Source organism: Moschus berezovskii, chromosome 20, assembly GCF_049115385.1.
Source record: "Moschus berezovskii isolate FMDL1 chromosome 20, NW_MosBer_1.0, whole genome shotgun sequence".
Lineage (NCBI taxonomy): Eukaryota > Metazoa > Chordata > Mammalia > Artiodactyla > Moschidae > Moschus > Moschus berezovskii.
Window position 1 is genome coordinate 33,141,000 of NC_142479.1, and position 17,675 is coordinate 33,158,674.

At 43.1% G+C, this 17,675-nt stretch overlaps 1 protein-coding gene across 3 annotated transcripts in view; it reads right to left on the bottom strand.

The window, feature by feature from the left end:
- Positions 1-4,986, bottom strand: part of SSH2 (slingshot protein phosphatase 2) — a 252,391-nt gene extending 247,405 nt beyond the window's left edge. For all 3 annotated transcript variants that reach the window (XM_055402670.2, XM_088828748.1, XM_055402643.2), the window contains exon 1: positions 4,813-4,986. In XM_055402670.2, coding sequence (XP_055258645.2) covers positions 4,813-4,875 — 63 coding nt within the window. In that variant the 5' untranslated portion in view covers positions 4,876-4,986. The remainder of the gene's footprint in view (positions 1-4,812) is intronic.
- Positions 4,987-17,675: the final 12,689 nt, after the last annotated feature.

Genomic DNA, 17,675 nt, shown 5'->3' on the forward strand with positions numbered 1-17,675 from the left:
TGGATGGGTTTCTTATCTACAAACACACTTTACTCAATCCTGACCGCTTAAACCAAGACAAAACAAGATTAAACTTTCTTATAAAGATTTGGAGTCATCGTTATAACTAAATAATAGCTGCTCTAAAGGAGTACTGGGTCTTAGAGGAATATACTTGTCCTTACATTAAGCAGTCCCTAACTGCTAAATTTTTTCCTTGGGTCAGCTATTTACAGGTTTTCTTCCTCTGCCCTTGCTGTAAAAACATCAACTATCATTTTCCAGAACTATAAGGAGCCTGCCTTTAGCATCACCTGACCTTTTCCATTCATATTTTGCTGCTGGTAATCTTCTAAGAGTATGGAAACTAAATATTCAAGTTTATAAGATTTCTGTGTAAACTAAGAGATAATAGGCTTCAAATAAGGGTATCACCAAAAAATGATTTGTACAGACTTAGATGATTCTGTCCTAGACAGTCAAAACAGACAATATATAAATGAACTCAAAAGACAGTGTGAGTTCTTAATTGCATCTCAAGTCTTGATTCCTTTACTGGCAATCAAGTTCTCAGGACCAGAAACCAATATGCTGTTTGTCTTACCACACCATGGAAAGGGACATGAACCAGGAGCCATGGAACTTGGTTCTAGTGCTAGATCTTATCCCAACCAGTTTTGTCATCTTCAGTAAGCCTTTTAACGTTGATATCTGTCCTGTGTAACTTCTGAGGCTATTCTAGAATTAAATCGGACCATGAACACAAAACACCCTGAAAAGTATAGGGCACTATACAAAAACGAAAGGTTGTTAATGGTATTTCACTGTATTTATATAACCCTGGGTCAATAGAGATATCTGTTCAGAAAATTCATACCAGAAAGATAGAAGGTAAGAGATCATTCTTATATTGCTTCAATTAATTAAAAACATCTATTATCTGGGAAGAACAATATATTCTAAGAGTTGGCATCTCTGATCCTTCCTCCCCTGTATCCAATAAGCCCCAGGTTCTGTGTGTCTTTTCTACAGCCCCTTGCATTTGTCCTTCTCTTTCCCATGCCCAGTTCAAGCCTTTACTATTCACACCTAGGCCACCGTAACAGTCTCTAATAGGCTCTGCTGCTGCTGCTGCTAAGTCACTTCAGTCGTGTCCGACTCTGTGTGACCCCATAGATGGAAGCCCACCAGGCTCCCCCGTCCCTGGGATTCTCCAGGCAAGAACACTGGAGTGGGTTGCCATTTCCTTCTCCAATGTGTGAAAGTGAAAAGGGAAAGTGAAGTCGCTCAGTCATGTCTGACTGGTAGCGACCCCATGGACTGCAGCCTACCAGGCTCCTCCGTCCATGGGATTTTCCAGGCAAGAGTACTGGAGTGGCTTGCCATTGCCTTCTCCTCTAACAGGCTCTACTCATGCCTTTTCTCCCTCTCTCAACTTCCCTGGCCCATAGCTGGTGGATCAGTTTTCTTAAAACACTACTGTGATCATATTTGCTCAAAACCTCTAAGGACTCTCTATTACCATCTCTGTCAAGTTCAAATTCCTAAGCTCAGCAGTCCCTTTGCAGCCCTAGCTGCCTCCTCAGCTTTATCTATTACCACTCTTCCAAACAAATCCTTCCTCAAACGGGTCTGTTTAAATCTCCTCAGATATGCCTTGTATGTTTCTGTCTCTGAGTCTTGGAGTATACAGCTTCTCTCCACCTGGAACACTTTCTACTCCCCAGCTTCTATCTCAGTCTATAAACATTGAACCTCCCCTTCAAGGCGTAGTTCAAGAGTCACCTTACTATGTTATACTTCTCTTTGATTCTCAAGAAGGGAAAAGATGGAAGATTGTAAAGTTAGACACATCTGGGTTTGAATTACATCTTCAACAGCTGAGTGTCACTGGGTACATTCCTTAATAGCTCTTTGCCTCAGTTTCATCAGTAAGATGGGGATAAAAGAAATTTCCCTTGAGCATGCTGTGAAGAGTAAATAATCCATGTAAGGTAGTTACATGTTAGATATTGGTTTCACTACTATTGCCACTAGCGGATTTATCTTAATTTGAATTCATACAATATTTATGGCCATTTACACACTGGCTGTTGATATACATTCAGTATCATTCCCCTCACACTCCTTTTCAACTCTCTCATCTCATTCTTGCCCCTCCTCTAGTCCCTATGCCTTCCCTCTCCCCCTCCCTCCCAAGATTACATGACCCTGAAGGACAGGGTCAATATCTTACACATCTTACTACTATAATAGTCATTCACACCCAGTAGATGGTCAATAGATTTGTTTAATCCCTAAAGAAAAAACACCGAAGAGCTGACAATATTAAAATGTCTTACCTCCTACAGTGCAACACCATACCAGAAGGCTTAAAATGACAACAACTAAATCTCCAGCCTCACAAATTAAATCTCTCCTTTCATGGTTCTGTAGACTGTTTCTGCTCTCTCTTAAAACAAACAACTCAACACTTCCATGCAGCAAGAGACACAACAGCAAATATACCCAAGTCAGACAGCAGTCGAATGCTGGAACACAAGGACCATGACAAAACTCAGCTAAAAAAGCTCTGGGTGAAGTGGAATAGGAAGACAATTTAAAAAGAAAGGTAACTGCTCATAGTTATGCTGACAACACTGACTGTTACACACACACACACACACACCCCCAGTACCAGGATTCCTTTTTTCCCAGGGTCACATATAAAATCAAATAATCAGGCTACTATATAGCAAGTATATGTAGAAATATCAGTCATTTAGCTCAATAACTGAGCTTACCCATGATCAATTTAATTACCTATATCAAAGTGCCTATTAACCTATCCCAGAATTCTAAAATAAGCAAGTGTTGGCTAACGAAGTTATATCAAATAGATATGGTGTTACTGTATACTAATCATTCACCTCAAGAAAATAAGTATAATAACATGATATGCATATATTATTATTACAGTGTCAATTGTTTTCAACAATGCCCAAGGAAAACCATGTCAATATAATTCTGGTTTCTGTTCGAAACCAAACTTGCTCGACTCAACTAACCTTCAGCTGCTCTCTCAGCCAAAATCAGGCCTGGTAACCACTATCCTCAAAAGGTTTACAAGGAGAGTGAATTAAGATGGTCTGATGGTATGTTAATGACTTTCCAAAAACTAGGATCAAGTACCACATATAAGAATAACGTATATTAAATTTCCAACCTTATGATACTTGTCTTCAGAAGACCTTTAAATATTTCACTAGCTTTCAAGTGCAGTTATTCTAAAATCACATAATCTTAAGAGTTAGAAAGAGCCCTTAAACAATCTCCTAGGCCAAAGGACCTCCAGCCTTTTGTTTGAACCTTTCCACAATGAGTACTCACTATTTTGCAAGACAGTCCACCCCACTGTTACAAAGTTCTTCCTTAGCATGAAAATCTGCCTCCCTGAACTTCTATCCAAGGATCCCAGCTAGTTCTGGAAACAACACAAGATAAGGTAACCTCTGAAGTATAATCGCTTCTAGAATTAGGATAGAGCTGCCAATTTAGTCACACAAAGTGCAAAAGCTGGCTCTGGGCGAAAAAAAAGGAAACCACTACACACTACACAACAAAATTTTGAAATTCAGGAAACTATATTGAAATCACAAACCAGCATGTTTTCAAGATGTCAAAGTGCACACCTCAGTTAATATATAAATTAAGAATAACCCGAATTTTTACAGTGGAAGGTGTTTCAGTGTATATTGAATACGTGTTTGCAAGTTGAAACTACCAAACCCACCAACCTAGTTTTTAAAATTACAGTTCTGCAGGAAGTTCCAAATGGTTTTTCCAATTTCTCATATATTCATTCCACCTATTTCCCTCTAAAACATCTGGATTTTTTTTTTTTAAGATCCCATTTCGCCCCACTGGTGCAATGTTTCATTTTAAAAAATAAATATTTCCAGAAAAAAAAAAAAAAGCCTAAAAGAATGGAGCGTAAAGAAGTGGGGGTGGGGCGAAGGCAAAGAAGGGCCCAGCAGGAAAAGGCTGATTACTGTGTATTTTCCTTCTGGAAGCACGCTTCACTGGCCCTGGCATCTGAAGTAATGAAGCCATACAAACACGACTCGAGAACAAGAACGATCATGAGCAATGAGTGTGATGCATAAATGTCTGTGAGATGTAAATGAATTGGCACTGGTCATCAAGCAGCGCCAGATGCTTCAGGACCTCGTCGAGGAAAGGTGAGAGGTCCAAGGAGCAGAGATCCCCGCCACCCTCTGGGGGAGGGGAGATAGCGAGAAACCTAGGAGTAACTACCGTTCAGCCGTCCAATGAAGCCCAACGGACAGAACATAAGAAAGACAGCAAGTGACCAGGGGGAAGGCAGACGCCCGGAGAGCCCGAAGAAGGGCGGGCGGTGGGCGAAGACGGAACGGGTCCCTGAAACGGGTGCGGGTAAGGGGATGTGGGTGTGGGTAAGGGGCATGGCAGGAGTCCCGGGGTCCTCTCCCTGCAGCAGAGCAACAGAGGGTAAAAGGAAGGGGGAGGGTGAAAAGCAAGAATGACTCATTCCCGAAAGGAAGTGCTCAAGCCAGAGGAAAGCATGCCACAGGGGGCTTTGGGGCGAGGACGGTGAGGAGCGAGGTGCTCAGAGTGACGGGGGCACAGATCAACGTCCGGTAGTTCCTGCGGCTCGTCTGGAAGATGAGGGGGTGTGGGGGGTTCGCGGCAGCCGGGTGCCAAGGCCTGGGAAGCGGCGCGGCGCGTGCGCAGTGGCGCTCGGCGGGACCCGCTGAGGCAAAGCGGAGCCGCAGTGACAGAAGCGAGCGGAGCGGCTGCCGGGAGGGGACTCACCGAGGCGCAGGGGCTGGAGGTAGTGCTGGGGGTAGGCGACCGCTGGACCGTGACCAAAGCCATCTAGGCGCTGCTGGGCTGTTCCGGGCAGGGCATTCTTGTCCCGAGTGTGGGGGGGCGGGAGGGTGACGGAGCCGGGATGGGGCAAAGGGGTGTGGGGTGGGGGTGAGGGGAACAGGGAGGAGGAGGAGGCCGCGCGAACGGCCGCAGGCTCCGCACCCACCTCCGGGCTCTCGCAGACTGACGCGCGGGGCGGGCGGCTGGCGGGCGGGCGGGCGGGCGGTTCGGCAGCTGCGGGGCACAATGAGCGCTCCCAGTGCGCAGGCGCCACCTGTCAGCAACCGCCTCTCCCCTCCTCGCGCGCCGCCGCCTGGCCGTAACCCTTGAGTTGCCGGAAGCCGGCCGGCTGCGTGCGCGTCGGGCCGCCGCCCCCTCTCGGGGTTTCCCTCTGGGCTCCGGGAATCGCGCGGCTTACTGGGGCTCTCAGGGGCTGGGTTAGGGAGCGGGTTCTGCGACTGGGGAGGGGGTGTCGCTGGAGTCCCCACTCTTGAAGGACAACCTTTCCTCCCCCCCCCCCCGAGGTTGGGCGCACAGCTTAACCCACCTCAGTGAGAAGAAACGGAGGTGCAAATCCTGAGGCGAACGAGTTTTCTGGGTGGGAAAGGGCGCCGCGGGGTTTCAAACGCTTCCTCTGAGCGTGGATGGGACTTTCTGAGCTAGAGACCTTACCGTTGACCCGGCTCTCGAGGGCTTTTTTCTGAGCTTTCCCACCCTTCCGCTCTGAGTCCATGTTTTATGATGAGACTTTTTGAAAGAAAGAAGGGTTTGTAATTTTATACCCCGGGAGTCTTCCTGGTACCCTCGTGCTTCCTCTATTACCCTGGCCCCTGTCTAAGGGCTCATTCATTATTCCTGAAGTGCAGGGAGGCCGAGAGAGCCTGGGGGAAGCCGAGAAAGCTGGGCTCGTGGAGTTACAAGGGTCCAACCTGCTATTTACCTCCCACTTGCTTCCTGCTGGGAAGAAATTCTCTTGATTAAACAGGATTTGTTCGTTGGGGTTTTCCTTCTCTTCGTCTCTGCTGCTGCTGCTGCTAAGTCACTTCAGTCGTGTCCGACTCTGTGCGACCCCATAGACGGCAGCTCACCAGGCTCCCCCGTCCCTGGGATTCTCCAGGTAAGAATTTTGGAGTGGGTTGCCATTTCCTTCTCCATCTCCGCTGCTGCTGCTGCTAAGTCGGTTCAGTCGTGCCCGACTCTGTGCAACCCCAGAGACGGCAGCTCACCAGGCTCCCCCGTCCCTGGGATTCTCCAGGCAAGAATTTTGGAGTGGGTTGCCATTTCCTTCTCCATCTCTGCTGCTGCTGCTGCTAAGTCGCTTCAGTCGTGCCCGACTCTGTGCAACCCCAGAAACGGCAGCTCACCAGGCTCCCCCGTCCCTGGGATTCTCCAGGCAAGAACACTGGAGTGGGTTGCCATTTCCTTCTCCATCTCTAGATTTCATTATTTCATAGACACATGCGAAATGTCGATTGAATATTCTAAAGAAATAGTTTTCTAAAAGATAAATCATCAGTTGAACCTAAGCCAAGAATATAATGAAAATTCAAGATTTAAGGGGGGCGGGGGTGGAAATCGCCCCACGTAAATACCATTGACTGATTACACAGAGAAAGAGAGTTGACAAAGCAATTTCTCAATTTGAGTGGATGTGCTGGTAAATACCACCATACAGACATTCAGGAGTTTGCAGTTATTAACCCACCGCCTCTTGTTTGTCACTCAAATTCTCTTGGATCTTATTGCTTCTTGTAAATTGGCAGAGCTGCCTGAGCTCTTTCTGGCCGCTGTATGGTTAAGTGCCACTGGAGCCCTCTGTGCTGAGCCTTTGTTCTCTCCCTGGGGCCCTGTGGTTGAAATAATTAGCAGGGAGGTTCCATCAAGAATCAGACACTGAGGGTCCCTGTACTGTACAGTCCTATGTCGAATGTACAGCAGAGAAGCCAGCTGGTAGGCTTTTGCCCCCTGGTGGTGATCAAGAGTGCCTGCGAGCCAAAATTAAACAAAGATGTACGGTTCACAGATTAAACAATCTGACTGTGTTTTTCCCAGAGCTACTTAGTAAACAGGAAAAGAGCAGACAAAGTTCAGAAGTAAGAACTTTGAACCAAAGCTTAGCAGATCAAACAGGAAGCTATATGCCTAGGCAAAAATTTTACATTGCTGAAAGCTGAATGAACAGAAATAAATGAAACATGGCTTATTAACCAAAGTATAGTTCCAGAAAAAAGTGTTATTCAAATTCTGTAAAGCAATTATCCTTCAATAAAAAATATTTTTTTAAAAAGTGTTATTCAAATTCATAGGTCTTAGTAATGTACTTCTGACTCAGGGACAACAACACTGATTATCTGCTTTTATGTAGCAACACAATCTTAAATTCTTTTGGACAATGATCTTACAGTGGGAAAGAGCACACCTTAGCAATTAGAGATCTCACTTCTAATTCCTAGCCTTTGTAAAACCTTGAGGAAACGGCTTAAAGTTTTTAAGTTTTAGTTTATTTCTTCAACAGAGTTCTAACTTACAGGATTCTTATTCTCAAGTGAGAAGAAAAATGTGAAGTGCAATATAAACTGTAAAACCCCATGTGTAATTAAAATAATTTTGTTATTCTCTTAAGTTTGTTCCAAGTGCAGTCAGCATTTTCTGAGTATACCCTATATGTAGAAAATAGCATCAAGCAAAAAGGTAAATAAAAATATTTTAAAATACATGATTCCATGCCTTTTCTTAACATTAGGAGAAGTAGGTTTGTGGTCAAGACGTGTCTCATTTGTAGGTATAGACCATCTTTATTCACCACAACTGAGGTGATAAAATTCTGGCCAAAATTAGGACTGTAAGTTACCCAAATTCACATAAGGTTTGTAATAGAAAGCTAATTTATCGACAGGAGAAATATTTTTTCCTGGTGTATGACTTTTTAAGGAAACTAAGATTTGGAAGTTGTTGGTGCATATTCATTGAGTCATTCACCATTAGTTGAGAAAATAGTGTGTATCATATACTAGTCACTGTTTTAAAAACAAAAGTCTGTATCTCTCACAGTTTGTTAGCAGTGGAAAACTCATCAAATAATTACAGTAGACTTTAATGGTACTGTTGTTTCAGTTGCCTCTGCTAGGCCCCATAGGAAATACATACATACATATATATATATGAGAAATCTAGAAATGTACAAAGTGCTTTAGAAAAACAGAGAAGGTCTGGGCAAATGCAAGCTTTATGATATTGGCTTTCAGTCTCTGCCTGCAGTCCCAGTACAGCCACATGGTGAACTGATCTGGATCCTTGTGCCATTGGAGTTCATTTAACCCTTGACTTGTATTACCGTTCTTCAGGGGTGAAATTATAAAAGAGCTTTTGCAATTTCTGTGATCATCTGGTTCTTAAGCTTTGAGAACCCGATGAAAACTATTAACCGTCTCCCCAGAAAGATGCACTTACATATTTCACACACATTGAAATCCATTAAGGGGCTCTAGGTTAAGAATCCTGATCTAAAGTTTAAAACAGGGCTTCCCTGGTGGTCCAGAGGTTCAGACTCTGCCTTGAAATGCAGGGGATGTGGGTTGGATTCCTGGTCAGAGAACTAAGATAACATATTCTGTGGAGCAACTACTGAGCCCATGTATCACAACTAGAGAGTCCATGCACCACAACGAAAGATCCTTCATGATGCAATGAAGATCCTGCATACTGCAAGTAAGACCCAATGCAGTCAAATGAATAAATCTTAAAAAAATAAAATTTAAAGGAGTAGCTCTCAACCTTTTCTCTTATCATGACATCCATAGAAATCATGATGATCTTTGTTCAGCACACTGGGATAAATTAGAGGGGATTTGGAATCAATAATGTGGGGCTTGGTGGAAAAAAGTTATTTTCTCTATATAGTTATAATGTGAAAAATAAAAAACATATTAAGGATGATATTAAATATTGAGTTTGCATAAGCTTCCAAATAAAGTTTGTCAAAAATGTAATGAAAAACCCAAGATTGCTTCTATAAACACAACATTCTCTATGTAGGGTTTTATGATTGAAATGATTACATCTAATTCCTGAACAAGACAGTTTGACAGTGATCACTTAGTAGTCATTATTGATGAGAATTTATATTCATCTTATATATATTGATGAGAACAAGTAGGTGATAAATTTAAAATAATTTCACAACAATTCAAAATTTACAAGCATAAATTTTATATGACTAATAGCTCTTACTTTTTTCCCCCCAGAAAACATAATGTGGTAATATTTTATGATAACATGACTGGATTTAGAATCCACTCAAACTTTTTCATATTAAGTATAATTTACAAAATAATGATGAAACTTCAATTCACAGAGCATGACTGTATTATGAGAGCAATAATTCTGCAGCCAACTTGGACAGCAATAATTCTGCAGCTAACAAAAGGACATATCAGCCATAAACAAAGGGAAGAATTCAATATACATGAAGAGAGAGATGGAGAGCTGAATCCTTGAGGAGTATCTGACAGACCTCCCTGCCTTTCTTGGCCATACATTAGGCTCTGAGTCCTGCTCCTTGAGTGCCTGGAACAAGCACTCCTCCAGCAGCTTCAGGACTCAATGTTTGTGATGAGCAGCAATATATACTCCAACTGGCCTATTTAAGTGATGTCCTGGATATAGAACATTCCTTGGCTTTGTTCCTGTATTCGAGGATACTTGCTTTAATAAAGCAAGTCGCCCACGTGCTTGCCTCCTGTGGGACCACGGGGCACACTAGGTTGGATCATAGACTCTGATTCTTCGGATTACTCTTTGAGAATCGTTATGTCAAACTGCTTCTGGCCGGGGGTGAATTATGTAGAGGCACCAACCACCCTAGTCCTTTCAGGCCACTCCTGAGGCTGCATGGATAACCATCTTGCAGTACATCTGTAACTCATTGATCACACACCAAATAAAGTATGTCATATAACAGACTATAGTTTATATAGCTAAACTTGTTAAAATGTGAGGGGGAAATCATCCTTAATAATCCAACCTCTTACATTTGAAATGACAAGTTAGAAAGTAATAAAACAAGGAGAAATCAGGACTTCCCTGGTGGTTCAGTGGATTAAGAATCCACCTTGCCAAACAGGGAACTTGGGTTCAGTCCCTGGTCAGGGAACTGATATTGCCAGGCTGCAGAGCAACAAAGATTCTGCATACCTCAACTAAGTCTGCAGGCCACAATGAAAAATCCCATGTGCTACAATTAAGACCTTCAATTAAGTCAAATAAATAAATATCCAAAACAAAAAAACAGATAGAAACATATACACACAGAGTATATAATAGCTAAGAGTAAATGGCTCCAAAATCACTGCGGATGCTGATTGCAGCCATGAAATTAAAAGACGCTTACTCCTTGGAAGGAAAGTTATGACCAACCTAGATAGCATATTAAAAAGCAGAGACGTTACTTTGCCAACCAAGGTTCATCTAGTCAAGTCTATGGTTTGTCCAGAGGTTATGTATGGATGTGAGAGTTGGACTGTGAAGAAAGCTGATCACCGAAGAATTGATGCTTTTGAACTGTGGTATTGGAGAAGACTCTTGAGAGTCCCTTGGACTGCAAGGAAATCCAACCAGTCCATCCTAAAGGAGATCAGTCCTGGGTGTTCATTGGAAGGACTGATGCTAAAGCTGAAACTCCAATACTTTGGCCACCTCATACGACGAGTTGACTCACTAGAAAAGACTCTGATGCTGGGAGGGATTGGGGGCAGGAGGAGAAGGGGGCGACAGAGAATGAGATGGCTGGATGGCATCACTGACTCAATGGACATGAGTTTGAGTGAACTCCAGGAGTTGGTGATGGACAGGGAGGCCTGGAGTGCTGTGATTCATGGGGTCGCTAAGAGTTGGACACGACTGAGCAACTGAACTGAACTGAACTGAAGAGTGAATGGAGTATGAATGAGTCATATATTGCCTCTGTGCTGTATTTAGTTGCTCAGTTGTGTCCAACTCTTTGAAACCCCAGGGACTGTAGCCTGCCAGACTTCTCCATCCATGGGGATTCTCCAGGCAAGAATACTGGAGTGGATTACCATGCCCTCCTCCAGGGGATCTTCCCAACCCTGGGATCGAACCCTGGTCTCTCGTATTGCAGGCAGATTCTTTACCATCTGAGCCACCAGGGAAGCCCATATTGCCTCTACCTGGTTGTAATTTTTCTTAAATTTTAATAATCTTATACTAACTTTATTTGATAGTGTCCAGATAGGAGATAGAAACCACACCAGCTAATTGAACTGGTGGTTTAACAAGAATTGTTAACTAGGTATGAAGTTAAGTGGGTGACTGAAAAACTAAAAAGAGAAATGTAAGGTATGACAGAGGTAGTGACTGTTACTACCTTTAGGGCTGAAAAACAACCTAAACAAAGGAATTAAATGGAAAAAAAATCACAAACTTGGAGAAGTGACCCCTCAGATCTCTGAGAAGGCACTGCCTGACTGGTGTTGATGTCTCTGAGCTTAGATGGGGGTGCTTGAGGGGACCCAGAAGTCTGGGCCCCAGACCTCTACAGCAGAACCCTGGCTGGTGTCAGTGAAAATTATAAAACTGTAGAAAAACGGCAAACTGGTTTCAGCTGTTGCTACAGAAAGAATCTCCTACTACCAGAATAAAGAAGCATTGCTGGAGTGAAGCGTACTGGAACCAACACACTACAGGAAGCAGTCATGAGATAGACAGGAAGGAACAAGCCTCTTGTCTTTCCTCAGCCTTGGGGTCTCCCTCCAATGCCCCCAATTAGCAGAGCTTAACAGAGCCAGCTGGCAAGGCAAAAAATGTGGTTTTCACACTCCAGTTCCAGCATGAAAGAAAATTACAAAAGGAGCTGAGGAAATAATTTAATAACGGGCAATTGGCTGATGTGGAAATTGATACCAGAAGTGAAATCTATCTTCCATCTTATGGTTTTGCATATAGCTCATGAAGACAGTTAAAGACCTTGCTCCTTTTGCTCCCCAGATCCAATCAGCATAATGTTATCAATGCACTGGATCAACTTAATGCTGATTGGAAGGTCAAGATGCTCAACATCTCTGTGGAATGTATTATGGCAAAGAGCAGGAAAATTGACATAGTCCTGGGGCAAGACTATGAAGTTATATTGTTGGCCTTGCCAAGTAAAAGCAAATTGCTTCTGGTGTTTCTTGCCAATTTGTATGGAGAAAAAAGCATTTGCTGGATCGCTAGCATCATACCAAGTGACAGGAGTTGTGTGTTGATTTGTTCCAGTAAAGTTACTAAATGTGGAAGAGCAGCTGCAATTGGAGGCATCACCAGACTAAATTTATAGTCACTCATAGTCATCCTCCACGATCCAGCTGCCTTCATCACAGGCCAAACAGGTAAGTTAAATTGATGTAAGATAAGGACTTCCCTGGTGGTTCAGTGGCTAAGACTCCATACTCCCAGTGCATGGGGTCTGGGTTCTGATCCCTGGTCAGGGAACTAGAGCCCACGTGCTGCAACTAAGAATTCCCATGCAGCAGCCGAAGAACCTGTAGGGAAGATAGCACAGCTAAGACCCAGTACAGCCAAGTACATAAATAACTTTTTTTTAAATTGGCGTGAGATAGATTTCATCACTCCTGCTTCTTTAAGTCTTTATTGGTGTCACTAATCTCTGTAGTCCCCCTTCTGCCATCCCAAAAAAGCAGTGATTTTTGTTTACTCTCTGGTGTGTGTGTATGAGGGGGAAGGGGGTTTCCAAGGGCTTCAGCTTGGCTCTTCATATTGTAATGGTCCTTATTCCAGGATCAAAGGGCCAAAATGGAAATTCTGCCAGTTGCCACGTATCCTAATTGTATATTCAAGAGCTAATGAAATATCACGGAATGGTTCTATGGACTCACTGTGCCCACTGTGATTCAAACCTAAGACTCCATGCCCAGTATAAGCCCCACTTAAACTGGTGGAATGCATTTGAGTCCCCAGAAATTAGCACCAATTAATGCCAATGTTTAGAAATCCTTGCAAAACCTGAATATTGATTTTTCCCCCATTACACAGTCATTTTAGGAAGTGGCCACAGTTGTCTGTGGAAAAGACCCAGGGGAAGATTTTCAGTATACACTATGGCAGTGCTGCAGAATCCTTCCTTAAGGGGATCCAGCCTTCCCTTTCAATTAAGGGACTCAGGTCTGGAAACTGGGAGAGAGAGGTCAGAACTCCCTACTGTGGTGACTAAAGTCGTATTTTGGGCCACAGTATATATAGATTTTAAGGGCTTCCCTGGTGGCTCAGAGGTTAAAGCGTCTGCCTCCAATGCGGGAGACCCGGGTTCGATCCCTGGGTCGGGAAGATCCCCTGGAGAAGGAAACGGTAACCCACTCCAGTATTCTTGCCTGGAGAATCCCATGGACGGAGAAGCCTGGTAGGCTACAGTCCACGGGGTCGCATAGAGTCGGACACGACTGAGCGACGGAACGGAACGGAAGAAGATATTATATATAGGGACTTACCTTGTGGTCCAGTGGTTAGAGTCCTCTCTCCCAGTTCTGGGGACCAGGGTTCAATCCCTGGACAGGAAACTAGAAAGAACCCCAATGAAGAGTTCTCATGTTGCAAATAAAGATCCCTCGTAGTAGTAGTAGTAGTGTTAGTCGCTCAGTCATGTCTGACTGTGATCCCATGGACTGTAGCCTGCCAGGCTCCTCTGTCCATGGGATTTTCCAGGCAAGAAAACTGAAGTGGATTGCCATTCCCTTCTCCAGGGGATCATCCTGACCCAGGATCATCCCGACCTACTGTCCATCTCTGGGTCTCCTGTATTACAGGCAGATTCTTTATCAAAATATCTCACATGCTGCAAATTAAAAAAATAATAATAAAGAATCCCACATGCTTCAATGAAAATTGATGATCCCATGTGCAGCAACTAAGACCCAGCACAGACAAATAAATACCTAAATATTAAAATAAATATTATGTGTGAATGATCAGTACTTTGTTAGAAAGTGAAAGAAACTGTTAGTCACTCAGTCATGTCTGACTCTGTGACCCCATGGAACTGCACCCCACCAGGCTCTTCTGTCCATGGACTTTCCCAGGCCAGCATACTGGAGTGGGCAGCCATTCCCTTCTCCAGGGGATCATCCTGACCCAGGGAGTTTTGTGAGACTGCTGAGCAAGCAAGTGGTATGACCAATTTTCTTTGAAGATCAGTCTGGGAGTAGTACTGTAGTTAGGTGGGAACAAACTGAAAATAGGAGCTCTAAGTGAAAGGCTGTTGAGGAGTAATGAGGATCTGGCCAGCTGGTTGTAGGAATTAGACAAGCAGACTGACAATTAGGAGAGCCAGTGGCTATCTCCAGGTAACCACACACACAGGCTGGTGGAGAGAGAGGAGACAGGGACACCTACAGCCTCAGCAACTGGGGGAATGTTGGTGACTTTAACAGAGTAGGGATCACAGGATGAAGATTTCATTTGGGGGAAGAATTTGCCGCAATCTGCCTTTCCAGGCTCAATTCTTGTAAAGGGTGTCTAGTGCATAAATAGGTGCTCACGTATATTGATTGGATTTACCCACGTTTGTATTATTTAAGCTTTAGCTATACCTGTTCACCATTCCTAGAACATAACATGCAGGCTTCTGGAAGAACATCAGTTAATAGTAATGGCGATACATGATGGTGAAGATGATAACAACTATTACTTATGTAACACTCTTCCTTTTTAATCTTTTAAAAATTTTAATTAATTTTTTTTAACACCGAAAACATTTTGTACTGGGGTATAGCCAATTAACAGTGTTGTGATAATTTCAGGTGAACAGTGAAGGGACTCAGCCATACATATACATGTATCCATTCTCCCCCAAACTCCACCTCCCATCCATCCTGGCACATAAAATTGAGCAGGGTTCCATGTGCTATACAAGAGGTTTTTGTTGGTTATCCATTTTAAATGTAGCAGTGTAACACTCATTTTCTGCTGAACTTTTTTCCCACGTCCAAGGTCACATAACTAACATTTAGAGCTGAGACTTGAGTGGCAGTCTGCTTGAATCAAAGCCTGAGTCCTTAACTGCCATACTTGCGATCTCTTAGGTAATTGGAAATGTGGCTCTGGAGCTCAGATTAGACATGCACTTAAGTAATTGTCATATTCTAGCTGCATGTCCTGTAATCATATGTGTTGAGATGGAGCAATAATCTGTGACTTATAATTGCATCCCACGTGATGAGCTTGGAGCAAAGGAAAACTATCAACCTGACACCCTCTAGGAAGTTAGTTTTGTGGATAACTGGGGTTAATGATTTAAATGTCAAAATTTACTTTTTAAACAGTTCATTATTCTGGTTGATATCTTTCTAAAGCATACTACATGCTTCTGTATATGGGTCTTGTTTTCTACAGTGTGCATTTATCATTTTTACATGTATTTTATGCTCTCCTATTTTCTTGAACAGTGTATACTGGACATAATTTAGTTTTCGCTTTATGATTCAGGGTTTTTATCATGAGCATATTCTTTTTACTGGATTTGTAATATAGTAATCCTATCAGATCGGAGAAGGCAATGGCAAGCCACTCCAGTACTATTGCCTAGAAAATCCCATGGATGGAGGAGCCTGGTAGGCTGCAGTCCGTGGGGTCGCTAAGGGTCGGACACGACTGAGCGACTTCACTTTCACTTTTCACTTTCACACATTGGAGAAGGAAATGGCAACCCACTCCAGTGTTCTTGCCTGGAGAATCCCAGGGACGGGGGAGCCTGGTGGGCTTCCGTCTATGGGGTCACACAGAGTCGGACACGACTGAAGTGACTCAGCAGCAGCACTCAAACGGATCATCCCATCATGCTTTACCTACAGAAGAAAGCCAACATAGAGCTTTTCAGGATACAAATATTCCCACACACTAATGTATTTTGCAATGCTTTAGTAAAGGAACCCTCCCCAAGTCCTATCGGAGGATATACTTGTGGGGAGTAGATATGCAAGTCAATATGTGACATATCTACTCCATATCCCTAAGCCTTTTGATTTCTCTTACATTATCCACGGAAGTTCTTGTACCTTAGCTTAATTAAACATAGGCCACTATGGAGTCCAAATTTCAGAGAACTTAACAAATAAATACTTAATGTCACTTCCAGCTGTAGGTGCTAATGCATTAAATCCTTAATTTCTGATACAGGTACCCATATCAATAAATACCAGTCAACCCAGTATTATATTTCATGCTCCTTCCTTTAACTCCCTTATAATATGAGATGGCTGGATGGCATCACCGACTCTGTGGACATGAGTTTGAGTGAACTCCGGGAGTTGGTGATGGACAGGGAGGCCTGGCATGCTGTGATTCATGGGGTCGCGGAGAGTCGGACACGACTGAGCGACTGAACTGAACTGAACTGAATATACTCACATAAACTCCCTGGGCTTCTACTATAAATAATAATGAAAATGTTTTACCATTAAAGCTGTTTCTCGAGCTTATGGTTGCCAGGGGGAAGAGATAGTTAGGGAGTTTGGGATGGTCATGTACACACTACTATCTTTAAAACAGATAACCAATTGCATAGTATATGGAATTCTGCTCAATGTTATGTGCCAGCCAGGATGGGAGGGGAATTTGGGGGAGGATGGATACATGTATATCTATGACTGAGTCTCTTCCCTGTTCACCTGAAACTATCGCAACATTGTTAATTGGCTATACCCAATACAAAATTAAAAGTTTAAAGTTTGAAATAAAAGATTAAAAAATAAACTCCATAGGGTTGTGTAAGAATTAAAGAAGATAAAACATGTGAAAAAATATTGTAGAAAATTAAATCATGTTCAGTGTCTTCTCAAAAGTAAAAAATTAATTTCTGCTAGGGAGGTTAAAAAAAAGCTGTTTCCACCTGGTCAGACTTTGTATTTGCTCTGCTGGAGCACTTTAAAATCGTATTTTAGTTTTTTTCTCAACAGGGTTGCCACCAGAACACAGGTGTCATGAAAACCACTGCTAAATCTAAGCCACAATGGAAAAGGAGAAGACTCATATCAAATATTGTGTTGTTTGGACATGTGGATGTGGCAAGTCTACCACTACTGGCCATCTGATCTACAAATGTAGTGGGATTGAACAAAGAACCACTGAAAACCACAAAGAACCTCTTTTGAGAAGGAGGCAGCTAAAATGGGAAAGGGCTCCTTCAAGTATGCCTGGCTCTCGGACAAACTGAAAGCTGAGCATGAGTGTGGTGTCACCATTGATATGTCCCTGTAAAAAAATCCAAGACCAGCAAGTACTATGTGACCATAATTGATGCCCCAAGACACAGAGACTTTACCAAAAACACGATTACAGGCATATATAAGGCTGATTATGCTGTTCTGATTGTTGGCACTGGTGTTGGTGAATTTGAAACAGGTGTCTCCAAGAAGGGGTGATCAAAGAGTAAGCTAACTAACAACTAATGGTTAGCATTAACAGAATGGATTCCACTGAGCCACTCTACAGCCAGAAAATCTATGAAGGGATTAAGGAAGTCAATACCTACGTTAAGAAAGTTGAATCCAACCCTGACATAGTAGCATTGGTGCCAATTTCTGGGTGGAATGGTGGCAACATGTTGCAGCCAAGCTCTAACTTGCCTTGGTTCAAGGGATGGAAAGTCTCCCGTAAAGATGGCAATATCAATGGAACCATGCTGCTTGAAGCTCCGAATTACATCCTGGCCACCAGTTATCCAACTGACAAGCCCTTGCATCCGTCCCTCCAGGAAGTTCAGTTCAGTTCAGTTGCTAAGTCGTATCTGATTCTTT